Raw genomic sequence first — 27,211 nt, 5'->3', positions numbered from 1 at the left:
GGGACAGGCCACTTTTGGGTGGCATCCACTTTGGCCTGTAGGGGGTTGATAGTTCCTTGACCCACCTGGTGTTCAAGGTAAGTCACTCTGTTTAGGCCTATTTGATACTTCTTAGCTTTAACAGTTAGTCCTGCCTCCCTTATACGCTCGAAGACTTTTTTAGATGTTCCAGGTGTTCTGCCCAGAAATCCAAAAATATGGCCACATCGTCAAGGTAGGTGACTGCATATTCTCCTAATCCCGCTAGGAGACCATCTACAAGTTTTTGGAAGGTGGCAGGTGCATTCCACAGCCCGAAAGGGAGCACATTAAATTCATACAGCCTGACATGTGTGATGAAGGCTGACCTTTCCTTGGCGGATTCACTTAGCAGTACCTGCCAGTACCCTTTGGTTAAGTCCAAGGTAGAGATGAACTGGGCCCGTCCCCGTTTCTCCAATACTTCATCTGTGCGTGGCATTGGATAGTTGTCTGGACGAGTTACAGCATTTAGCTTACGGTAGTCCACGCAAAAACGTATCTCCCCATCTGGTTTGGGAACTAGAACCACTGGAGATGCCCATGCACTGCCAGAGGAGCGGATTATGCCCATCTGTAGCATATCCTGGATCTCTCGTTCTATGGCAGTTTTAGCTTGAGGAGACACCTGGTAAGGTTGGGCTCTAATTGGGTGAGCATTACCTGTGTCAATGGAGTGGTATGCCCGTTCAATCAGTCCTGGGGTGGCTAAGAACATCGGCGCGTAGCTAGTGCACAGCTCCTGGATCTGCTGTTGCTGCATATGCCCAAGAGTCATGGAGAGGTTCACCTCTTCCACACCACCAGCACTTTTCCCTTCATAGTAGACACCTTCAGACCACTCAGCGTCATCTCCTCCCTGGACTACAAACTGACAAACCTTTAATTCTCTGGAATAAAAGGGCTTTAGAGAATTAATATGATACACCTTAGGCTTTCGGTTTGAGGTGGGAAATGCTATGAGATAATTAACAGCTCCCAGGCGCTCTTAGACCGTGAATGGCCCTTCCCATGGCGCTTCCATTTTATGGGCCTGGAGCGCCTTTAAGACCATGACCTGGTCCCCTATTTTGAAGGAACGCTCTCCAGCACGTTTATCATACCAGGCTTTTTGCTCTTTTTGAGCATCCTGTAGGTTTTCTTTAGCAAGGGCTGAAGAGGTTTGGAGGGTGTTTTGTAGGTTGGTTACAAAGTCCAGAATGTTAGCTCCTGGAGAAGGTGTAAACCGCTCCCATTGCTGCTTTACCAACTGTAATGGCACCTTAATCTCGCAGCCATATACAAGTTCAAATGGTGAAAACCCTAAACTGGGATGGGGTACAGCTCTGAAGGCAAAGAGCAACTGCTGCAACACTAGGTCCCAATCATTTACGAATTTACGTATCATGGCCCCCAAAGTTCCATTAAACTTCTCCACCATGCCATTTGTTTGATGGTGGTAATGGGTGGCAACCAAGTGATTCACCCCATAAGCTTCCCAAAGGCTTTCCACAGTTCCTGCCAGGAAATTAGTTCCTGCATCTGTAAGGATGTCAGAGGGCCAACCTACCCTGGCAAAAATGTCTGTTAGTGCCTGACGCACACTTTTAGCCCTAATGTTGCTTAGAGCTACTACTTCCGGCCATCGGGTGGCAAAATCCATGAAAGTCAGTATGTACTACTTTCCTCTGGGTGCCTTTTTCGGAAAAGGACCCAGAATATCCACAGCTACTCGCTGAAATGGAACCTCAATGATGGGGAGTGGCTGGAGAGGGGCTTTGACCTGGTCTTGGGGTTTTCCCACTCTTTGGCACACCTCAAAAGACCAGACATAGGTAGAAACATCCTTGCCCATTCCCTCCCAGTGGAACGACTTTCCCAAATGGTCTTTGGTTTGGTTCACCCCAGCATGGCCACTAGGATAATCGTGGGCTAAGTTTAATAGCTTTACCCAGTACTTAGTTGGAACTACCAACTGTCTCTGAGGATGCCAGTCTTCCTGGTGTCCACCAGGAAGAGTTTCCTTGTATAAACGTCCTCTTTCTACAACAAACCTGGATCCATTAGAAGAGCTGAGAGGCGGTGGGTTGCTCCGTGCCGCAGTCCAAGCTTTTTGGAGGCTTTCATCTGCTTCCTGTTAGGACTGGAACTGTTCCCTTGAGGCTGGAGACATCAGTTCCTCATTGGATTGTGGATCTGGGCTTGGTCTCTCTGGAAACGATGCAGGTGATGGGGTTGTTTCTGTTGACTGTGAACCGCTCTCCGCTGGTGCACTATTTTGGGGTTCAGGCTCGGGCTGAGTCTCTTATGTAGGATTATCTGCTGCTGCCAGCGCAGGTTCGGTGGGGCCCTCTGGTGTTGGGGTTGCAAGCACTGGATTCAGTACTGGCCATGGTTCTGGTGCTGGTTGTTCCACCAGTTCCGGTTCTGGGACTGGCTCTGTCTGGTTCTCTGGGAGTGGATCCACTATTGCTGTTACAGACGTTGGCATGGAGTCTGGTTCCATCACCTCTGACCGGGTCCTGGTAGAAGTCTCCAGAACAGAGCTAGGTGTGACAGCTTGCTTAGCCTGGCTGCAGGTGACCATTCCCACCCTCTGGGCTAGCTTCACATGATTGGCCAAGTCTTCCCCAACAGCATGGGGATGGGATAATCATCATAGACTGCAAAAGTCCACGTTCCTGACCAGTCCTTGTACTGTATCAGCAACTTGGCTGTAGGCAAGTCGAAAGAGTTTGACTTGAAGGGTTGAATTGTCACTTGGACCTCTGGGTTGATTAAATTGGAGTCCACTAAGGAAGCATGGATAGCCGACATTTGTACTCCGGTGTCCCTCCATGCTGTGACCTTCTTCCCTCCCACACTCACAGTTTCCCTCTGCTCTGAGGGTATCTGGGAGGCATCTGGGCCTGAGGACCTCTGGTATGATTCCGGTGCAATGAACTGTAATCTGTTGGAGTTCTTGGGGCAGTTGGTCTTTACATGCCCCAGCTCGTTACATTTAAATCATCATCCAGCTGACAGGTCACTGGGGCGAGGTGGGTTGCTGAAGAACGGTGTGGCAGGACGATAAGGTGTCTGGAATGTTCCTTGGGGTGTAGTTGGGGCCTTGGGCTGCCCCCGATAGTAGGGTGTGGTCTGAGGTTGTCCCTTCTGGTATCCACTCCAACTGGGACCAGGGTTGTTTCTCTCTCCTCCCTCCACCCGTTTTGTTCCGGTTTGCCTCGCCTTTCTGGAGGTCTGGGACTGCTCGTATTGATCAGCATAGAAGCAAGACTTCCTGCTGAGTCCATTTTCTTATCCCATAAACACTGTTTTATATCATCCTTGGACATATTCAGGAATTGCTCCTGTATCATCAACTCCCATATTCCTCCAAAACTAGTTACATCCCGTCCGTTGAGCCATTTATCAAACAGATCTGTCATCTGCTTTACATAAGCCACATTACTTAGTCCAGGTCCTCTCTTAAGGGCTCTAGATTTTATTCTGAAAGTTTCAGGTATAACTTGAAATTGTTTTAAAACCAAATCCTTGAATTTATTATAGTCAGAAGCCTCCTCAATAGGCATCTCACTGAATATGTCCAGAGCTCTTCCAGTCAATTTTGCGACCAATGTGGTCATCTTGTGAGCTTCAAGAATTTGATGGAGTGTGCACAGTCTCTCAAAGGTGAGAAAATAGTCAGCAATATCACTGGATTCATCATACTGTGGACATAGTCGCTCCCATTTGTAGATTGTTGGGGAAGGATTGTTAGGGTTATTAGGTATATTCTGCTGAGCCTTTGCCTTCTCCATCTCCAGTGCATGCTTCCTCTCTTTTTCCTTCTCCTCCTCAGCATGCTTCCTCTCTTTTTCCCTTTCTTCCATTTCTTTTTCCTTTGCCTCCATTTCTTTTTCTTTGGCCTCCATAGCTCTCCTATGGGCGGCCTCCATTTCTTTTGCCCCCATTTCCATCTGTCTGAGTTCTCCCCGTCTTTCATGTTCCTTTCATCTTTCCTCAGCCTCAAATTTGGCTAATTCCAGCTTCTGTTGAACATTGCATTCTGTCATCCTAACCTCTCTGTTTTTAACGAACTTTACACCTGAGAGTTAGAAAGAAAACAAAAAAAAACCACCCCTGGCTTGTAAAATTTTGCTGTGCTGTAACCTGATAGATTTTTCTGTAGGTTGAGGACAGATATCAGAGACAAAAGGTTTTTGTTATGCCTGCTGCTCTGTCCCCCAGGCAGAGAGACAGAATCAACAGCCGCAATCACCTTTTACAAAATCCTGCTGTGCTTCCGGTTCAAAATGATCCCACCGCTCTGCCACCACGTCAAGGTTCCTTCCCCACTCTGAACTCTAGGGTACAGACGTGGGGACCTGCATGAAAGACCCCCTAAGCTTATTCTTACCAGCTTAGGTTAAAAACTTCCCCAAGGTACAAACTTTGCCTTGTGCTTGAACCCTATGCTGCCACCACCAAGTGTGTTAAACAAAGAACAGGGAAAGAGCCCAGTTGGAGACGTCTTCCCGCAAAATATCCCCCCAAGCCCTACACGCCCTTTCCTGGGGAAGGCTTGCACTTCTGATCTGTTCCCGGCAAAAACATTACACAGACAGACAGAACCCTTTGCTGCCCCCCCATCCAGATTTGAAAGCATCTTGTCCCCTCATTGGTCACTTTGGGTCAGGTACCAGCAAGGTTACCTTAGCTTCTTAACCCTTTACAGGTGAAAGGGTTTTGCCTCTGGCCAGGAAGGATTTTACAGCACTCTGTATACAGAAAGGTGGTTACCCTTCCCTTTATATTTATGACAACTTACCACTACAAATTTCATATTTTTCAAAAGTAATTCAAATTGTAAGATCACAAACATCCTGTAATTTCAATGCAGAAACAAGACACTACTCCTTAAAGATCTCTCAATGCATAGTTTAGCAAGGTTTTAAAAAAAATTCCCTAATACACATTTATACAGCAGTCCAAGATTATAGTGACATAGTTATAAATTTTCTACACATAAACATAAACAGATGATAATGGATAATTACTAGCTTTACTATAGTTTTTGTACTTTTGAATTGTCTAGGGCTGCGAAATGCGACAACCTAAGACCCTGATTTAGGAAAACATCCCTATTCAAGAAAATATTTAACAGCATGTAGTTAACTGCTTTCCTAAATCAGGATCTAAGACCAGAATATACTTTTCTTTTTATCCCTGGCAGCTGAGGCTACTATATTACTGTAATACCTTCCAAAAAAAAAAAAAAGCACCACTTTCAAAATAAAGTAACCTTCTGTACTTAAGTTTTCAGTAACACAACTTGGACGGCAAGCCTCTTCTATAAAGCTTTCTTTCTTAGAAGAATGACAATCAATCAAAAACAACCATTTGTTTCACCATCTGTAAAACAAATTCCTAGACTAATACTGGGACTTTTATACAGAAGTGTATTTACTGTAAGTTACTGCTGCACACACTAGGTAAAATGGACCTTGCTTCTGCCTGGGTCTGCATGTTACTTTGTACATGAACTCACCTTGAGTAGCTTGATTTCTCGCATGGCAATTTTTTTAACCATTTTATCATCCTCACTTTCCAAAAACTTCTTGATGGCGACTATTCTTCCATTGTCTTTATTTCTACACTTCATTACCATTCCGTAGCTTCCTTCTCCGACTAGCCCAAGGGTCTCATACTTTTCCATTTTAATTCAGAAACCGCTGCGTCTTTGTGCTGAAAGCCATAAACCAGGGTAAGCATACACAACAACAGCGTCTACATTTCTGACAAATTCTCCACTGCTTTTACTACGACGAGTCTCCCCCAGCCCCCACGAGCACACATACTTAATCGTAACCTTCCCAAGTTGTGCTCTGTGACCTCCCAGGAGTCCGTATGAGACAGAGTAGATAACAAACCCATAGAGCAGGCTGAGCATTTGTATTGTGTTTGATGTCTCAGCACATCTTTTAATGGAAACAAAAGGGTCTGTGTAGGACAAGGTCAGAAGCCTGGACTGAAGTTAACAAAGCAGTAGCGAAACTTTTGGCAAAATACTATATTTATGCAAAGCCCCAAAATTTTTGTTTGTGTATATTTATGACAAAGTAAGTAACAGCTCTGAATTTTACATACCTTTTGTTTTAATAAAAAAACATACATATGACTGATCAGAAAAGTAAATACAAAACTGCAGAGATTACAGTATACTTTTCATTTCATAGCTTAATTTTGAATGGCTGATTGAAGCCTGTACAGAAGAGGGTTGGAGCCGACATTGTTCTAGGAAGATAAGCAATCACTCATGTTGTCTCAACCACAGAGAAGAGGAAACTCAGCTCATTTTTCACCCAATAATTTCATTTTGATCATTTCTAACTGGCACTACTTAACCCACAATCGAGCAGTCTCTTGAGCATCAATAGGAATAATTCCATTTCGAACTTCTTTGCTGTTTTCACACAAGCCTTAAATAGGATGCTTTATGCAGTGATAACTCTCCTTGCACTTGGTTTCTCATAGACTATTTAATGGGTCCAAGTGGAGATGTAAATGTTTCAAAAATACCAATAAAAAATAAGAATCAATATATGGCCAAGAATGTATTACAATCAAAAGTGGCCAATCCCAGACTCTGAAAGCATAGATCATTTCTTATTGCTAGGTATGAGCCTGCTCTTACAGAAATCAATGCGAATTTTGCCCTTGACGTTAGTAAGATTAAGGATGGGCCCTACATCCTAATGCTACTGTAACTGGTGAATGTTGCATGCTCTGCTTTGGAAATGCAAAACACTCACTGAATCCTCAATTACGCATGGCAGGCAAGGGCTTGTGTTCGAGACACGTGTGAGCCAGTCTTAAAGCAAGAGTGCCCCAACACATATGCCTCCCTCGCTCTCACGTTACAGCCCCCTGACCAGGAAATACATAAAACAACTAACCTGAAGAAAGACAGAGGAGAACTAACACTTGCAAAAAGAAAAGGAGTACTTGTGGCACCTTCATGCAGCCGATGAAGTGAGCTGTAGCTCACGAAAGCTTATGCTCAAATAAATTTGCTAGTCTCTAAGGTGCCACAAGTCCTCCTTTTCTTTTTGCGAATACAGACTAACACTGGCAAGGGGGAGCTGTGATACAACAAAGAGCATTCCATCCACAGATGGGGCACCTGTCCATCACTGCAGCATCCAAGCCCTTCACAAGTACCTCTAGGGTTGATTTGCTTTCACTTCTAGCTGACGAAGGGTTTGCAGCAATATTGAGGGGTTAATATCACAGTGACTGAATCACCCCCCACCCCCAATAGGGATGTATGTGTGTGTTCACTCCTTATCCAGCCACAAATCTCCCAAAGCCTTAAATTATAGAACCTCCACTAACATCTTTTAACCCCTTCCCATCATCCCTCTGTAGGGAGAGTCCCACATCACACCCCCTAACCTCCCTATCCACCTCCCCCCACCGCTGCCCCTCTGCGGGGGGGGGGGAGGGGAAGGAAACCACACCAAACATAACACCCCTCCTGCATACCATACACCTTTCCCCCCACCTCTCTGCAGGGGGAGCCCCCATCACAGCCTACAATCCCCCCCCCCAGTGCAACACACCTGCCCCCGGCCCCAATGCAGGGGGAGTCCTAGTCACACCCTGCAACCCCCCCCAGTGCAACCCACCTACCCCCCCCCACCCCAGTGCAGAGGGAGTCCCAGTCACACCCTGCAACCCCCTCCCCCAGTACAACACACCTACCCCCCGCTCCAGTGCAGAGGGAGTCCCAGTCACACCCTGCAACCCTCTCCCCCGGTGCACCACACCTACCCCCCCCAACGCAGGGGGAGTCTCAGTCACACCCTGCAACCCCCACCCCCAGTGCAGTACACCTGCCCCCCGCCCCAGTGCAGGGGGAGCCCCACGCCGCCCACACGCGGGCTGCCGAACCCCTGCGCGGGCCAGGAGCGGGTCGTGGGTCGGGCTCCCCCGGGCTGGGCTGCGCGCGCGCGGCGTGGGGAGCAGCCTCCCCCCTGGTCACCCACCTGCCCCGAGCGCTTCTCCCCCAGCAGCAGCGGAGCGGCCGCGCGCCGGGGCGACACCAGCCGCTACAGGGTGGGCGGGCGCGCGGCCCGGGGCCCAGCGGCAGCCGCCGCGCGCGAGCCGCCAGCCCAGGGGGGGGATGGGATGGGATGTGGGCGGGGGCCGATGCACGCGAAGGCCCGAGCGGGCAGCGAGCGCGAGCGGCGGTAGCCAGGGGCAACGGCTCAGCGGTACACACGGCGCCGCCAGGGCCGGGCGGAGCCCGCGCGTGCCGGGGCCTGAGGGAGGCCCCCGGGGCAGCCCCCGCCCCGCCTCGGGCGCCGGCCGGCCGGAGCCGGGGCCCCGCTCCTTGCAGGCGGGGCAGGGAGGCGCGCTGCAGGCACAGCCGTGCGGCGGGCAGGGCAAGGCCGTGCAGAGACGCAGCGTTAGCCTGAGCCGCAGGGGTTTCCTTACCCCCCCCCCTCCCGAATTTCCAACCCCTCCCCCCCAGTTTTGGCAACTAGTTCCAGGTCATGGTGGCAATTGCGTGAGCGTTTGGACACTTGAATTGAAACACGGCTACACGCTTGAAAAGCTTCCGAGGAGCAGCCGGGGTAGTCTGTATTCGCAAAAAGAAAAGGAGGACCTGGGGCACCTTAGAGCATAAGCTCTCGTGAGCTACAGCTCACTGCATCGGATGCATGCAGTGGAAAACGGCATGCAGCCGATGAAGTGAGCTGTAGCTCACGAGAGCTTATGCTCTAATAAAGGTGTTAGTCTCTAAGGTGCCCCAAGTACACTTGAAAAGCTTATACAGTGCAAGATAAAAGAGGGGGAGCGGAGAAAATAGACTCAATTTGAAAAGGAGGAAGAGAGACAAGCTTCCTGGCACAGTTGTTTTTAGGACCAGGCCCGGGTATTCATTTCGCGGATGTTGGCCACCCTCATAATTTCAAGGGAGGATTTGTAACTCCCTGACCACCAGTGATCCAGTGATGGGGGGGGGAGACTTCCAGCCCAGAGTGTATTTACATTCACACCTCGTCGACCTAGGGATCCAGCAAACAGAGCTGCAGTGCTCAAGTGATACAGGTGGGCTGTGGTTGGGTTACAAATCACTTGAAGGAGGGGTAATGAAATATTATATGAGTAAAGGGCAGTAGAACTGTACTTAGCCTCTGCTGATTGAGGGCATGGGGGGCAGGTGTTTTGCTCGATGGGCTCCCTGAGTCACAAGTACAATTTGACCTGCCCCCTCCACTGTTTAAAGACAGAGCTGATTAGGCTCCATAGATAGTCTTCACCTGTAGTGATCACTTAACAAAACAAAATCACTGAGAGTCAGGTCTAAGTACTTAGACCTGCTGGGGGACAGTATTTCTGTAAAAGAAACAGCCTAGTCTGCACCAGCAGCAAGGTTCTCCCCGTGAGAGATCAGCTGAAATCACAGAGCTGGTGGAACCGCAAGAGACCAACTCATGCGAACAAACATGGCTAAGGTATCATACTTGCTATTTAAGCAAGAGATACTGCAACCTAGAGGCCAATGTTTAGTGCATTGTCACTTGTTCATCCTGAAGTTGAACACTGGTTCCGAACAAGACCAGCAAATGCTCACTATCTTTCTGCAAGGAACTCAACTGACGCGCTAGATGCATGTGGTGCCACAGTGAAAGACTCGAGTTGAAAAAGTGAAGAACTCTCACTACATTCAAAAAATGTGCATACGTGGCTGATGAATGCACCAATGCAAATGGTCATCAAGTCATTGTTTACATTATCTTGATGTCAGTGGTAGGCCATTAGATGCATTTCTAGATGTTCAAGTTATTGAAGACAGATGGGTTGCATCTGTGACAACTCACATCTTAGAAGAGTTAAATGCTTGTCAATGGGACCCCAAAAGATGGCTGCTTGTGCATTTGATGGAGCTGCAAACTTCTCTGGAAGACATGGTGGAGCACAAACTTTGCTCAAAGAAAAAAGTGTAACCCTAATCTCTCCGACACACACACACACACACACACACACACACACACACACTGCAGAGGCCATCTACTCCAACTAGCGCTAGTATGAGCTGCAGACTCTTCAAAAGATATTAAAAAGGCTATACATTTAATGTCTTCATTATATTCTTTTTTCAGCAAGCGTCCAAAAAGACTGATATCTTGGAAAATATAGAAGATACACTGGGACTGAAGTTCAAATTAGTCCAACATGGGAAAACCCGCTGGCTTTCTCATGAGCAATCCTTGGCTGTTGTCTTAAAATTACTCCAGCCATTATTACTGGCTTTGGAAAGTATCTACCAAGACGGGATGGATCTAAGCAGTGAGGCTGGTGGATTACTTTTGCTATTACATTCAGAGAAGACTATTGCCATTCTCTCTTGTAAGTCTACTCTTGAAACCACTTGGGTCATTAAACAATGCCATCCAGGCATCTGCTACAACAGTAGTAGATCTTTGTCCAGCAATAGAAGCTACATTTGGATCAATCCGAGAGCTATCCATTGAAAAAATACTGGAAGAAGCAAAGACTTCAGTCCAGAAGTTGACTAATGAAAGCATTTATATTGAATTCTTAAGTGAAGAGGACAAGCAGTGTTTGTTAAGACAACTGAAAAAGTACATAGACTTGATTCTTAAAAATCTACAACAGCAACTTCTAGATTCTGCTCAACCTCTATGTAGCTTTTACAGATCCCTGTCCTATAAAACACTGACAGTTGAGTGGAGTGAGACACTACCAGCGAAGGGGCTGCCATGTGCTCAGGACAGAATAGAGAATTTGAACACAGAGTGGAATATCATACGACGAATGAATGAAGATTTGACTTCAACTTCTTTTTTATCACCACTAGTGGCTCGACCCAATCTTTATGCTATTTCCTGGGCTGAAAGAAGTAGGAATTCATCTCTTGCTACTCTCAGTCACAACAGCTACAGTTGAACATTCTTTTTCATCATTGAATAGAAGTTTGTGTTTTGAAAGAAGTTGCCTTCTGCCTGATCATGTGAATGAACTAATGAGCATATTCCATTGAAGGAATGGAAGTATTGGACACACGCGAAGCCACAAAAGATGAATTGCATTGCATTCAAGAAGTTCATTAACAGAGTTGTGCAAAATTATAACAAGAAACCAAGAAGGAGGTAGACGTCGTGCTTCATAGAAGGCTTGAGTAGCCAACTTTAATTCGTGTGATGATTTTAAAATCTAATAAAATGGTCATGAAACCTATTTCAGTTTTTTACTATGATGCCATACAGCAGCCCACCTTCACCCTCACAGTCTCAGCCCTCATCGGCCCTGACCCTTCCCCCCGCCCGCCCAATTTCAGTTCCTGGGGAAAACACTGGGCCCGAGCCCACTCCTTCCTCCATTCAGCACCTGCTGCTGCTGCTTCTGGGAAATGCCACCAGCACATGCTCCCTCCCTGGCCCCTGGCCTAGCAAAATGCACATGCTGGAGGAGACAGTGCAGCACACCCGGCTACAGTCAAACAGCAGCGAGAAGCACCCTAGGGCATTGTCTCCCCGTGCTGCCTTTACCCACACTGAGAACCCAGTGGAACAGTCCCAGGAGAAGCCCCTGACAGCCAGCACGGAAGGGCTGCTTGTGCTTCGACCCTAGTCCAAAACCAAATAGGGCCGAGTAGACCTGGCTTAACACTGAGCATTTGCCAGGGCAATAGAGGTGAGCCCCTCTTTGAAAACGAGTTCCATGCCCCTACTTGAAGCTTCATTCTGCACTTCGCTCTGCAACATCTTGTGGAAAGCTAGCACCGTTCTTTGGAAAGCTAGCATTGAAGTCCTGCTCATTGCCATTACGGGTACCATTTTTTTTTCAGATGCATTCACTCCCTCTCTGATTACTGGCAACTTTTGGGGATGCATCCTGGAAAATTATGGTGTTGGCCAGCTGATCCTTTCATGTTTTATTAAAGTTTCAACTGTTTTCTCTCTACCAGCATTATAAGAAAGTCAGTTCATCCTTAGATACAGGCAATCGCTTATGCAAAAGCATTCCAGTAACATCGTCCCTGGAGACAGCTATTAACATGTAATGGTGACAATAGTTCTAAACAAGTAAGGGCAGTGAGAGAGGTGCTACTTCCATAGCCTCTCTTATACCCTCAACCACATCAAACCTGCTAGTCTGTCCTCCTAGCTCCTTAAAGCACCAGCCTCGCACCTGGACAGACCCCTCACCCCTTCTGCCTGATTCCATGTGGACAGATTTAAACCATCTAATTCAGCATGGTTAGAAACACAGCACCTGAACAGCAGGTGTGGAGGGAACATGCTTTTTTGCACCATTTCAGGTCCAGTCCATGCCCTAGAGCAGAGGTTCTCAAATAGGGGTGGTGAGCCCGGAGCAGGGGTGAGTACCAGGGTATTACATGGAGGGGTTGTGAGTTATCAGCCTCCACCCACACACTGCACTTCACCTTCAGCTTTTATAATAGTGTTAAATATAAAGTGTTTTTAATTTACAAGGGGCGGGGTCACCCTCATAGGTTTGCTGTGTGAAAGGAGTCACCAATACAAAAGTTTGAGAACTATTGCCCTAGGGCATGAAAGCACCTGCAGATGTTGTCAGCATCTATTTCCCACCTTTTACATAAGCCTCATTTTTGAGGGGCAAGTGGCCAGCTAGATGAGGACACGAGTCTCGGGGCCATGCGATTTAAGCTCAGTACCCTTGCTGAAGAGTTGAAGAAAAGCTAGAGGACAGACCAGTGCTGCCCTTTGGGAATTAGGAGAAGTAGGAATTGTTATACGGAAGTGTTCGTATCCTTTGATCTGCAAGAGACAGTGGGAACTGCCACTTCTGATGTAGATAGTTTGCAATGTCCCATGTGACTGAACAGGCCAATCCGAGATTTGCATGATCTTTGGCAGTTATTGCAAATGTCTGTATCTTGGTTGGAAGGAGTGTCCCCATTTTATCATTCATTAGACTTACTTCAGTGATATAAACCATTAATCTAATCTCCACCCCGCTGATGTAAAAGTGCCCAGGTCACCAACTAGTATCAGTGGAAGAACAGTGGCTTTGGCATATAGATGTAACCTTGAAAGAGACACGAGGCACAGCAGACCAGAGCCAGGGAGCAAAGACTGATAAGAAACTAGAGTAACTAGCTGTTAAGCCAGCCCTACCACAAGATAGTGTGCAGCATTTTATTCTCAAACACACAAGAACAGGCTTAGAACAGGTGCGGTCACGTGAAATACATTCACCCTCAAGCAAGGGACCCTGTTTTTGCATATGGAACTTACACATCGGTGCCATAAGATACAGCAGCGTGAGCCAGTACAGTTACTATGACATGAACAATTTTAAAAGTATGAAACCATAGCGAAGAAACTCACTGGTTAGTAACAGATTATGCTGATCTTCTCAAAATGACCAAAACACAAGCTTTATATTGCCCTGGTTGCTAGTCTACAACAGGGTGAAAGAAGGCGGACTGCAGAAGTTCGGTCAAATTTGCAAGAGAATTATGCATTACAGCCTTTTTAGGACAATGAAACATTAACTTCAGTCTAGGCACACACACAAATTCCTTGGTTGTTTTATTGCTTGCCTACAGCATGGGGGCTGTAATCACTGCACTCAGCTACAGCAGGTGGCTATCAGCCAAGCCCCTGTTAGAAGTATTTAGTCCTTCCATCCTTTCCCTATTATTTCCTTGGTATTGCTCTCCCCAAATATTACACAAAGAACTTTTCCTTTCCTTATTTTATTGCATACAAATGCTGAAGCAATTTTCGGCTGTGGGGATAGCCTATGATAACCTATTTACCAGGTGGTCTTGGTACCACCCCTGGTAGCAACAGAGCAATGTTAGCTTTTCAGTTGGAAAAGATTGTAAGAGTGCTTCAAAAAAAAAAAAGTTACAGTAGATCACTATGTATCTGTCCTCGCAGACGCTTGCTCACACAGGCAACAGTCTACTACCATCCACCTCCCTGACAAAATGGAACATAGGGAGCTAGCTGAAGTTCCTTAATGTACTACTCATTGATTTAAAGGGAAACCAGCAACCAGCCTCATATCCCACTACAGATCAACATGGGAATAAAAAAAAGGTACACGATAAACTCCATTTCAGCCGGAAGTGAGGCTTCTGGAGATCCAGAAGCTGTAGGTTTTGAAAGTGTGGCCTGCTGGGTGCAAATACAGATCATTTGTCAGAGGAAAAGGTGAAGAGATTGGCATGATAGAGAATAGCAAAGGGCAAGGAAGAGCCAAGCTAAGAGGCAGCCAGTTGAGATGTGGAGGCAACAGCAGCAAGAGGCATGGTGTTCTGGACTGAGACCAAAACTTTGCATCAATCAGCATGTACAGACTGTTACATGTTGTGACATATGCCCAAACAGGTAGGCTAACTGGGCAATCAGGGCTTACCCCACTCTAGAGGCAGTTGGACAAAGCCGGGAGAAGTGTGATACAAGTGCCTCCACTGCTGCAGCAGGCAAGTGTAATGGTCAGTCCTGCTCTCACCTGGATAATTCCCTTAGCTCTGGGCCATCCTTACCAGAGCGACATTTTGCAAGACCTTCCTTGTTCTCTGAAGCAGTGTTTCAGTGAGCAGCACTGGCTCATGGAGATGAATCCAGGCCTGCCCCTTCACCACCTCTATCCTTGAGCAACATGAATCTTTCTGTATCAGAATAGCAAATAGAAGAAACAGCTCCGCCATCCAAGCATCCTACGGGACTCAGCTGGAGCACCAAGCGGAGAATCCTGACATTGCTAAACAGACACTCAGAACCACTTACATAGTTTGGGGGCAGCAATGCTGAATTTTCCCCAAAGTTGTTAGCCGCAGATGATACGACAGTATGAAAGAAGCACTCACCTACCAAGACAAAATGCGGTTGTCAAGAAGGGTAGATACAGAGACAGGTTGTGGGAAAACAGCTCTGCTGTGTGAATGAGTGGGACAATGTTAGTGAAACTCGTACTTGTCGTCAGTTCAATACAATTGAACATGCTCGCAATAAACATACAGGGACTCTGAGTACCCCAAAGGCCAAGCTATTAATTTACAGGCAGATATTAGAAATGTGGCATAAAGAAATTTGTATGGAGGGAAAACTGGCAACTGTCTCAGGAAGGAGAGGCACTCAGGACTCACTTCAGAGCAAAGACCATTAAACCGGTCTATTTTAAGCAACAAACAACCCAAAGCAAAAAAAAAAAAAAAAAAAAAAGAAAAGAAAAAAAGCCAACCAACACACAGCACAGGGCACATCTGGAAGGGGTCACAAAAATCAAGATGCTTTAGTTGAAATAAGGTGGGTCACTTGAAGTCACATTAGCCAATTTCCTTCCCAGTACTGCAGATCGGTTTGAGGTGTGTTCACACTGAAATAGTAGATAAAGGAAACTGACTACTCACAGCCAAGTCTACATTGATGCCAAAATCCAGAATTTGTAATTGTAGAAGAGAAAGACAAACACTCTAGACTGCTCTACAGTCAAACTGCAAGAAAGACGTTAACACTTGAAAAACCATTTTGCTCCAGCAAATAGTTCTAAGGCTTATAATTAAATATATGCAATGAAGTAGCTGGACTGTTTTGCTGAAAGCCTCAGCACATAATTTAATCTTTAGTCTCCTTGATACAACTTCATTTTGTAAACGACCCCACCCTCAGGAGGATCACTCACTGTAACCACTCAATAAAAAAGAGTTGACTATAGAGATGTCGAGCTACAACACAGACCGCAAGAGGTCATTAGTCTAATCCCCTGCACGGAAGCAGGGCCAAGTAAACCGAAGTCCATCTCGGACAGTTGTTTGTCTAACCTGTTCTGAAAAAACAGCCACAAGCTCCCATGGAAGCCTATTCCACTGCTTAAGTATCCTTATAGTTAGGAAGTTTTTCCTAGTATCTAACAAATCTCCCCTGCTGCAAGTTATTTATATTCCTTCTTGTCCTAGCTTCAGTGGACTTGGAGTGTAATTGATCAACGTCTTTATAACAGCCCGTACCATATCTGAAGACTATTATCAAGCCCCATCCCCCTCAGTCTTTCCTCAAGACTAAACATGACCAGGTCTTTTTAAAACCTTTCCTCAGGTCAGGTTTTCTAAACCTTTGATCATTTGTTTCTCTCCAAGTGTAGCACCAAAACTGGACACAGGACTTCAGCTGAGGCCCCACTAGTGCCAAGTAGAGCAAAATTACCTCCTGTGTCTTACGTGACACTCCTGTTAATACACCCTACCATGCTGTTCGCCGTTTTTATTTTGCAGTGGCACCACATTGTTGGATCATAGTCAATCCAGATCCTTTTCTGCAGTATTACCGCCACTCCAGTCATTCCCCATTTTGCAGTCGTGCATTTGATTTTTCCTTCTTTAAGTGTAGTACTTTGAGTCTTCATTAAATTTCATCTTGTTGCCTGCAGACCAATTCGCCAATTTGTCAAAGTCATTTTGAATTCTAATCCTGTCTTCCAAAGTGCTTGCAATCCTTCCCAGCTTGGCGTTATCCACATCTTTTATAACCATGCTTTCCACTCCAAGTAATTAAATTAAAACATTGACTAGTACTGGACCCAAGGCTGACCCATACAGGACCCTATTAGATACATCTTCCCATTTTAAACAGCAAACCACTGATAACTAGATTTTCAATCAGTTGTTCACCCACCTTATAACAACCTCATCTAGACCACATTCCCTAGTTTGCTTACGAGACTATCACGTGATTGATTGGCGATCCCTCAATTAGAGGATGATCTCTGCCATGCATTTACATATGGGTCCTGAGATGACTCATAAGTCTGATCCTGGAACCACAAGTCTGCCCACAGGTGGTACAGACATTTTGTGACAGGCCAGTGGCCTGCTGGGAGAAAGTCATTTCTTTTTCCTTCCTCCTCTCTCTCTTTTCAGCTTTGAGAGCAAGGCGCTTCTCCTCAAAGCAGGCCACTGTCTGATGGAGGATTTGGCGTCATTGGGGTCGGTTGGCGGCTTCCTCTTCCGAGCTTGTGAAGTCCACATCAGTTTTCTTAAGATATGCTTTTTTAGTGTCTCTTTGTAGCATTTCCTCTGACCAACACGGGATCTCTGATATGGGTGAGCTGAGAGCAGAGGACCTGAGCTGAGACTATCGTGTGGGGGACTGTGTCAACAGCCTTTCTCCCATGCATTAGGTCAGTAATCCAGTCAAAGGCGGAAATTAGATTGACTTCAGGGTAGATTAAAAAATGAATGAAAAAATTGAAAAAATGAATGTAATATCCATTGGATTATTTGATATAAATAGTTTTATTTTAAAAAGGAAACCTACTTAAAATGAACAACAACAAGGAGGTGGAGGAGATCTACTAGTTTTAAAAGTTGACGAACAGCCTAAATAACCCGGAGAATGTCCAAAAGATTTAGGCAAGTAGGAATTTAAGATCCAGTAACTTTCACTTAGATTTGAAAATTTCTTCATGGTGAACCTGAAATAATCAGTTTAGTTCAATGACAATAGTTAATCCCCCCTTTTTAATAGGTCATTTAGTTGTAAATGTGAAATATTTTGATAAGAAGTTTATGTATCCAAGTCTCTTAAGGCTGTTTTAATAAAAATAAATCTTATATGCTGTATTGTATGTTTAATTCCAGTTATCCTAAGGCAGCTTGACAAATCAAAAGCAAAAAGTTTGCGAATATGCAATATATCATTCACTAATTTCCAACATATTAAAGGTGAACAATTAGAATCTGAAAATATTAAGTTACATAATTGCTTAAGTGCATAGAATTATACTTTACCCTCCCAGGTCTCAAAAAGGTGCATCAAAACTAGTGAAAAGGCTCTAATTGTAAACCAACGTTTTAATGGTTACGTCAACCAGAGAGAACGCATCTTTTTTTACAAGGTAACTTGAGCACAAACGGGGAAAAAGTTGATTTAAATTAACCCAGCCTGGTTGATTTGGCATGATTTGTTCTTGACAATCCATGTTGGTTATTACTTACTACCCTATTATCCTTTACGTGCTTATAAACAAACAGATTAAACAGGATTAAACAATCGTCATATTAACATCTGGAACCCTCTCCGACCTGCACAATGTATGTCGAGTTCAAGAAGGGTCTGCATACAGAAGACACCACTTTCAGTATTGCCAAATGTACTAAAAGTTAACTCTCCATAATAGAAAGACTTCATGGCTTATGCTGAAAGACTTCCTGCATTTGGTCTTTGTCAACAACTTACACTTTGAGAAATAGAGCAAAACCCTGCTCTCATAGTTAATCGGATTTAACGTTGAGATAAAGGCATTGTCAAACAACTTTTTAAAAATGCACAAGAATTTGAACCTATGCATTTGAATGCAGCGTGATGGCTCATGCATATGACTCAACACCTGAAGTCCTCTGGACACAAAGCTAATTGAATTGACATTTGTTTTGTACCAGGAATTTAATATTCAAGATTAGAATGTTAGAGAATCCAAAAAAAAAAAAAAAAGCAAAGTTTAAATCTTATTTTCAGTACTGATCAGCCCCCAAGCACCATCTCCCCAAACTAAATTTATCACACCAGTACTATGATAATTATATGTTCTGGCACATAATACTATGAGATACTTACAAAATAGTTGAGGCATCTGCTCAATAGCCACTTTTTACAATCACTTCAATTTAGTTTCAAAAGACAGATAGAATCCCTGCATGAAGCAAGGAGTGACTAGACCAAGTTTACAAATTTTCCCCACTTAGTCAGTTAAAAATGACATCCTACACAATCTTTGTAAGCACTCGATTTTTTAAAAAAAAACTTATGCTACAAAGTGACCACCTTATGAGATGTTTCAGCCCATAAACACTGAAATCGTTAAAGAGCCCTTTGAACTTTTAATCCCCACCTTTATTATTTTTGGTTGCATCCTTTTAACATGCAGAATAGCTAATTTACCAGTTTGAGATCACAACAGTTTATATTCAGGCAAGGTATCCGCAGACAACCCGAGTGAAATATCTAACTACAGGCACTTACATTTGGGGAAGATGGATTGTGAAACTACAAACAAGTTAAAGGACTGGAAGTTCTCAGAAGGTTGCAGACATGCCAGCATAAACAGGTTTAGACATCTTAATAGCAAAGATAAGATATTTTACCTCTTAAGTCAGTGAAGGGATAAGGTGATACTCAAACCATGTCTACTGTGGCGTTTGAGCATTAAGAGTAACGAATAGGAGCCATAAATAACCAGCCATGGGGTTATCCTATTCCTGAGGGCTGATTATCCTGGAATGCGTTTTAGTAAGAGTAGTTTCATACCAACTTTACTACTGGGCAGGTGAAATGTTCCAGGACTAATATAAGAACCATTGTTACGTAAATATGGCACAGTTTAACTAAAGGCTGTATTTCTATCCACTAACAGTGGAACTCCAAATATGGCAGACAAGCATGAGCTGTAACTTTTTTCTTTTTCCTATTATGGCTGCCAAGAATAAAATACCCACAATCACAGATAACACAAACAGAAGTTGTGCTGCTAGTAAGCCAAGTACCAGCTCTGGCCAAGGCTGCAGGCGTCAGCTAAGAACTGACAGACTCACAGCTGGAAGACAGACCAGCTCACTTTGTGTTACTATCATTTAAAGTAGGTGTTAAAATGTATAAGAATGTGTTTAGTGTTTAAAATTCACAAAAAACTGGTGGGATGTTGCATGCATAGTTATCTGCAGCCTGTTATAATGTAATAGCAAACATTTGCATTGTATCTCTGTAATTAAGTAACCCTTCAAAGGTGAAGCCCTGTATAATGCAAATAAACTTTCCTATTAAATAATGACAGGTTTCAGAGTAGCAGCCATGTAAGTCTGTATTCGCAAAAAGAAAAGGAATATTTGTGGCACCTTAGAAACTAACAAATTTATTTGAGCATAAGCTTTCGTGAGCTACAGCTCACATCTGATGAAGTGAGCTGTAGCTCACGAAAGCTTATGCTCAAATAAATTTATTAGTCTCTAAGGTGCCACAAGTCCTCCTTTTCTTTTTCCTATTAAAGTGCTAGTTCCTGTGCATGGTCATTGTATGGGGGAATCAAAGAGCAAAGTCTAAGTGCATTCCTCTCTTTCCCATCATGAAGTGAACTATTCTGTGCAAGTTGAAGGGCAAATTCAGAAATAATATCCAAAGACTTAACGTTACATGGCTCTACCAGGGTAAGTCTCTGGCAAGACACACTGGGTTTTTTTTCCTTTTGAATCTTACTGTATGTCATGTCATCTTGGAAACTGGGCCCTGCAAATCACGATAGCTATTCTCTGTCCTTCACGTTTAGCAAGTATCTGCTTCTTCTGCCTCTCACCATCTCTAAAGAATCAGAAGCCTGTATACAAAAGCCTCCCAAATTTTAACATACAGCAAGAAATTTCAAGTTGTTTTTTTTTTTGTTTTAAGACTTCAGGTGGCAGGATTGTCCTTTTTTAAAAATAAATAAATAAATAAATAAAAATGCAGGAAGCTCAAAGTTTATCTGTCCGAATAGTGTTTAAGATTGGTCACGGATTTTGAGCTCGTGAGGATCCCTTTAAATAATTTTACTGTAGCCAATAACTGAATTAAGAACATAAGAACGGCCATACTGGGTCAGACAGTATGCCAGGTGCCATGCCAATGCCATGTGCCCCAGAGGGAACGAACAGAACAGGTCATCATCAAGTGATCCATCCCCTGTCGTCCATTCCCAGATTCTGGCAAACAGAGGCTAGGACACCATCCCTGCCCATCCTGGCTAATAGCCATTGATGGACCTATCCTCCATGAACTTATCTAGTAACTAAAAGGGGCTTTTCTGATTGAATTTCAGCTATTCCTGCTATGAAAAGACTTACAGTCAAGACATTACACTCTGAACATTTAACCCCAGCATACATCACAGTTGTTACCAGTAGCACAATCAAAGTGGGAATTTTATATATGCAACTCCCATGATAAATATGTTGCTTGACTACTAGCATTAAGAGCGCTTTTTTTTTTTTTTTTTTTTTTTTTAAAAACACACCAATACTTTATATGGACAATTATTTCCCAAAAAGAAAAGCTGATATTAACACAGGCATGGCCAGTATCTGGCAATTTGAATGAGGCCAGAAAAGGAAGAATCATGCCATGTAAAAATGAAGTGCCAGACCTCACTATAAAATAAGTGATAGTGCAGCCAGTACCAAGAAAGTCTAGTCCACTTGAAAGTTTTATTTAAGTGTTTTTTAAACATCTGCCATCTCCATACCCTGGGTAAAGACATAATTATACTCAAAAGTACATTTTTTCTGTTGTCACTTAGTACTGTTTAGTGACCATCCTGATTTGAGCTACATTTACCAGTTGGGAAAAAATCTAAAGTTACTCAAATACTGAAGTGCTGATTTATTATACAGGGACATTGAGAGACTGAATTGTGTAATACCTGGAGAGAGATTTTAGTTCAGATGTCAGGAGTTAAACAAATGCCAGGTAATACTCCACCATCCACCCTTTAATCACCTTTGGCAGCAGGAAATAGCCGAACACATTTGACAACAATGGTTTAAAAATATTGTTAAACAGAATAAATATTGCAAGATTAAAGTAGCGATAGCATCAGATGGACAAACTTGTAAATAACGCAACAATTTTTTTGCTACACCTGTGCAACAAAGGATGCCTAGGAAATTTATTTTTGACATTTAATTATGTGACAAAAAAAATGGATAAATGCTAGAATTATTCATTGCAAGCTCATGGCTGATTTTCTTGTCTGTGAACACCTGCTTGTCCTCTGACCGGTCAAACATAACCCCAATAGTTGCTTGGGGTTGCTCCAAAAACTCCGTCAGTGTAGGATTTATTTTATATATTATATATATATATATATATTGCTTTACTTAGGTGAGTAGTTTCTACAGAAGCATATAATATGCAAGTAAGGGGAGTAGCTTTTGAGCCTATACAAATTGGGAAATGCATTTTTTTAAAATTGACTTTTACACAGTAAGGTCTGAAATAATGCTACACCAGAAGAGACCTACATTCAAGAGAGAATTAGGGACATTGATAAATGCTGCAGACATCAGTAGTTTATTGGTATGTTTAGTCAAAACACATTCAAGAATGGAAACTTAAAAGTAAAAATACTTTCCACCTGCAACAATTAACTAGATTCTACTAGCATATAATGCTTAACACATTACAGCAATAAAGATGGTAATCCACTGTCTTTTATACCTACTAAAGCCAAGATGGCAAGCCAAGTTTGTTGAAATAGGATTGTAATGATAGAATACTACCACCATCCACAAATCAGCAACTAACAGTAATGGTCAATGAATCCGTTACTTTGCTTTAAGAGGTACATTTACTGAAAGAGGGACAAGAACATTAAGAGTCCACAGTACAGTAGGTGAACAATCACCATGTAAACTTCTGGGTATGATGTTCCATTATCTTTATTTCATGGCATTTAAACAAGAAGCAAGCCAGAAACTGAATGGCTCAGTAGCTCTTCTAATTGTCAGTTACACTTTTGTGACTTTTCCCAGTGCCATTTGCCATAACAATTTAGAAGATGGCAGGGCAATATCATAGCATGAAAATTTTAAAAAAGCTACACAAACACTGGTGGTAAACCGTTTACTGAAGACAGCAGTTTGACTAAAAGCTTCAAACTTAAGTCAAGTTATGTTTTGTGGTGAGGAGTTCAAGTACTATGTTTCCAGGTAACATCTGAAAATGCAAGAGTAACAAACTAAAATATAAAAATGGAAACTGAGCAATATGTCCCAGAAAATGTATGGAAATAGTGCAAGACTTACCATCAAACATGGAAGACCTCAAGTTTTGGGGGAAAACAGTCAGATGCAATCTTGCTTTGCCTAATACATCAGAAACAAACGTGCAACATATTCCAGCTTATTTGAAAACCATAAACAGTTGCACAATCCAGAAAAACTGCTACTATGCCATATTTGCTACTAGTTGCAATGTGATGAGGTCTTCCATGCTTAGAAGCAGCTTTTAAGTGGTCACACTCTCACCCCCTCCCTCCTGAAGCATCAGAGCTTGGTGCTTGCTGAACTCTCCAGCACTGAGTTAGACAGTATCGTTTGCTACATTTACAGTTTACTGGAACGTGCATCTAGGCAGACAGTAATCCGGAAATAGCAAACCTCTCACAGATTTAAAGAATCTATAAGTAAAAATACATAAAAGGATGTCTCCCCCTACCCTCAAGTTAAGAGTCTGATGGGTGTTGACATCAGTTCAAAGATTTGTGCAAAATGAGTAAGTTCAAAACAACTGGAAAATGCAAATACTTAGAGCTGCTGATCTGTTCTCTGAAAATTGCAGTATCATCATTTAACAAGTTTACCCTCAATCTATAGATGAGCATACTTTAGAAGTTGGCAAAGCATACCAAGTTCTTAGCTGACTTTTGAAATGTAACTGAAATTTCACTTCATATCCACAAAAATTCTACGTTTGATAGAGAACAGACAATCCGGAGACTCCTCAGTTGCCTTTTCCCTCCCTTCCCTTCCTCCATGAAAAGCCAAAGTTGTTCACTGAAGAGCGAGGCGAGGGATATTCTAGTAACTTACTGATTTAAAGATACTGCAATTTTTTATACAACTTTTCAATGATTCCTTTTAAACATTTTGCAGCTGTTCGGCTTTGCAGCACTGCAATTCATACACTATACTGTACAAAATCACCAGCAAGACTGGAATGATGTATTAATAGAAGGCACCATCATGCTTATTACATTACTAGAGAACTCAAATACAGTAAAGACAATTCACTGTACAATGCTTAAAGAAGGGGAAAAGGGGAGGAGGAGTGTGTTGAGCAGCCAGCCATCCCTGTATTGAAGAGGGGCATATAGAAAAATCTTAGATATGAGCTATCAAACTTGTTTTGTACTCAGGACCATAACTTTGAAGTTCTGGATTATGTTTAGTTTACCACTAAATGGTTTCCTTCTGGAATATACTTGTAGTCTTGTTAAGGTTTGTGTGTGTACATGTTGGTCACAGCAAGCAGATCAGATGCCCGCATCGTTTCAAAAGCTATTCTGTCTGAAAAAAGATGAAGGATTTTTTTCCTGATGCCTCTTGTAGATGTCAATGTAAATGAGTTTAGAGTACCCATTAGTGCATTTTGATGAGTGCATAAACACAAGTTAGTTTGTTTTGAGCCAAGTGTTCTAAAAGAAAAAAAGGCAAGCTTCTCCAATTGCACAGATTGCACTAACTGCGTTTCCAACAGTAATAAGCAGAAACAGTAACACTTACACAAAATGTGCAGCAGAGGGTTTTTTGACTGAAAGGACCTGAATTCGATTGGGCATGTCCTTTAGTCCACTTTTGTTGCAGATAGTTTTATGGTCATTTCTCTGTCCTTAATTCTCCAAGTCTAAATTTATAAATTAACAGTGTGACTCCTGTTGTGAAATTTGGGAAAGCATGTCCACCTCAATTTAACTGGTAACCAAAGGATGCTTTTCACATCAAAGAAATGATCAAAAAGGCTGTGTCACATTCCAAAGCCAAAAAAATTAACAAGAATGCAAACACGACGAATAATGTACCACTGCCAAGACTGTCTGCCAACAGTGGAGGATTTCAACGACGTTGTCCTGTGAAACGGCCTTCCATTTGCCCGGTTCCTCTTCCAGAGCCAAGTTTCTGTGCCATGCCACCCCGGGGAGGAGGTCCTCTTCCATCACGGTCCCGCATCATTCCACCACCCACTATTCCACGGGGACCCCCGGGCCCTCTATCATTGCGCCGAATATCCCTACGATCATCACCACCACCTCGGGTCTCTCTTTCACGGGCAGCTCTTGTTTTTTTCTCTTCTACATTCAAGCGCACCTCTCCTCGAAACATAATGGGCTTAGAAGGGGAAAACGTTTACAAGGCAAAAGTTAGTCATCGTTTCATAATGTCCCAGCAATATAAAACACATAGAAACAGTAATCCCTACATGCTACTCTGTCATTAGCAGTGCAGTTGCACACAGGTTAATGCCAAATTTCACTAGCAGTTTGTGACTTGCAACTTCTAACTCTACATATCTGTAGAGACCGTAGAACACTGCGATAAATTAGTAAAATACTTTGATTAGCCAAGGAATTAAAAAGGTCTGGGACTTGCTATGGTCAGTGCCACAAAACCACTGCTAGCTTGCAAGAGTAGCTATTTTACTTTCAGTTCTCAAACTATTAGGACTGAAAACCTGCCATCCCTAAAGGAAGCTGAGATATATTGACCCTGGAAATTCTGTAATTTCTTTTTCCCCCCAATCCCAGCACTTCAGTTCAAGTTTAGCTTGCTCCATTGAGAAGCCCTACACCTATGATTTAGTGACGAAAGTAGTGCTGTTCAAAATTTTGGAACTCAGTTTTTAAAAACTTACAAGCATCCATCAGGAGACAGCAACTTCAAAAAGAACAGAATTGAAGTGGGAATCAGAATAGGCTACAAACAAAATACAAACGTTCCATGACCTCCATCAGTGATCAGAGGGGAAATCTGAACTCTGGTGAAGAGCAGTAAGAACCAAGGACATTGCATCATTCATATTTTAGTAGCATTGTTTCCCTCACTATGACAAATATGCAAATGCTACATGGCCAAACTTACTTTCGCAACTAAGATTCTCTGAACTGGCTCAGAGTCATCAAATACCACAAAGCCAAAGTTTGGTAGTTTTCCTCCAACTCCTTTGGTATTGATGCGAAGTTCCACCACATTTCCAAAGCCTGTGAAAGCACAATACAAAAACAAGTTATGCAATAAGGCCCTGCAATAAGCCTATTTGGTTTAGTTATTCTCAAAAGCCTCTTGTAATGTTAAAGTTTGTTCCTTTGCTTTTAAAATGTTAACATATACCATGTTCAGTGGCTGAAGAGTCACTTCCATCCTCTAGACCCAGTAGATGAATTTCAAACTATTTAAAAGCCCATCACTTACTCATAAAGAATTCTTTCAGTTCATTTTCATCAATATCATGTGGCAAGTTGCCAACAAAGAGCTGATGGCTGTCTGGGTAACGAATTATTCGGCGATTATCAGATTCATTCTGCTCCATATCCCCTCGACCTGTGTCCATTCAAAACAAAAGCAGTCAGTTTTAGGATTTGTATGGAATAATTTGAGAAGTACATCTGCTTTCAGATCATTCACTTGAGCTACTGTCACCCTATTTTTCTGCTGGGGAAGGCATGCATATTTAGTGCCCTTACAAGCTTAATTCTGCCCAATTGGGATATCAAAAGCTTCTTGTTTCCTTCACATGCAAGCCGTATCACTCAGCTATGTGCTTCCCAAGAGAAGCACGACCACTGAATGCACTTAATTTTTCTCATGTGCTTTTAATCTTCATGGAAAGTGCTGAACTGACTGCTGCAGAGACTAATCTGAAGACTGTAGAGCACCAGCAGCAGCCATGCAAGCTTCCTCATCAGTGAGCCTCAATCCTAAACAACTCCAAATCTCAGAAAGTAAGTCTATCTACATGCTCAGTGGGAGACTCTGCTAACATTACCATCCGTTACCTCCTTTGTCCATAACACCAAAACTGCAACATCTATCCACTGGGAGCTGAGATCCAAGTGGTTTCACACATCCTCAAAATAAATACTGTTAAAAAGCAAGCATACTTCAAGACTGCAACTACTCTGTCTTCGTAACACTCAGAGCAGGGGTCGACACTGTTCACCACCAGTTTTTAAGATGAATGTGCATCTCATTGTACCTTTGGAAATGTAAGTTAACTTAAGAACTGTTTACTCCTGCCCAAAAACTGGAAACAGTACACAGAAAAAGATATTAAGCAGCAGCCCACTCTGAACACCCATGGGAGTTTCTTAAAAAGCGTGAGGAAAGCTTAAAGTTCACAATAGGTTGTTGTCTATTATTTTCCAGGGTCTCAAAGTTACCATCTTAGCCATTTAAGACATTTCTAGTAACCTTTCAAATGAACTGAAAAGCTAGCATTTGCTGTATATTTTCAACCATTTCTTCTAGCCCTCCTCTTTCATCATGACTGTTCAAAGGAGGAGTACAGCTTTGAAAGTTAAATGTTTTGTTATCTACTAGTGGTGGCAAGACAGCCAGTTACTCCACTTCAGCCCAGCTAGAATATATGTATTAATTTATGGTGGTCAGACTGCATTAAAC

The 27,211-nt window shown here is 43.2% G+C and overlaps 2 protein-coding genes across 6 annotated transcripts in view; both read right to left on the bottom strand.

The window, feature by feature from the left end:
- The window catches only part of CDKL2 (cyclin dependent kinase like 2), a 36,750-nt gene extending 28,564 nt beyond the window's left edge, over window positions 1-8,186 (bottom strand). Inside the window, exons 1-4 of one of the 4 annotated variants that reach the window (XM_043514080.1) lie at window positions 8,028-8,104; window positions 7,109-7,229; window positions 6,936-6,963; window positions 5,528-5,724 (exon numbers count right to left, since the gene is read on the bottom strand). In XM_043514080.1, coding sequence (XP_043370015.1) covers window positions 5,528-5,695 — 168 coding nt within the window. In that variant the 5' untranslated portion in view covers window positions 5,696-5,724; window positions 6,936-6,963; window positions 7,109-7,229; window positions 8,028-8,104. Of the gene's footprint in view, window positions 1-5,527; window positions 5,725-6,935; window positions 6,964-7,108; window positions 7,230-8,027 lie in introns of all 4 variants that reach the window. The other 3 variants (XM_043514079.1, XM_038398105.2, XM_038398107.2) reach the window with 3 other exon arrangements.
- Window positions 8,187-22,087: 13,901 nt separating this feature from the next.
- Window positions 22,088-27,211, bottom strand: part of G3BP2 (G3BP stress granule assembly factor 2) — a 49,266-nt gene continuing 44,142 nt past the window's right edge. For both annotated transcript variants that reach the window (XM_038400453.2, XM_038400454.2), the window contains 3 exons: window positions 26,003-26,131; window positions 25,673-25,791; window positions 22,088-24,922 (listed from right to left, as the gene is read on the bottom strand). In XM_038400453.2, coding sequence (XP_038256381.1) covers window positions 24,650-24,922; window positions 25,673-25,791; window positions 26,003-26,131 — 521 coding nt within the window. In that variant the 3' untranslated portion in view covers window positions 22,088-24,649. The remainder of the gene's footprint in view (window positions 24,923-25,672; window positions 25,792-26,002; window positions 26,132-27,211) is intronic.

This window comes from Dermochelys coriacea, chromosome 4 (assembly GCF_009764565.3).
Source record: "Dermochelys coriacea isolate rDerCor1 chromosome 4, rDerCor1.pri.v4, whole genome shotgun sequence".
Classification (NCBI taxonomy): domain Eukaryota; kingdom Metazoa; phylum Chordata; order Testudines; family Dermochelyidae; genus Dermochelys; species Dermochelys coriacea.
The sequence above is the reverse complement of the archived record's forward strand: the minus strand, read 5'-3'. Positions and strand labels throughout refer to the sequence as shown.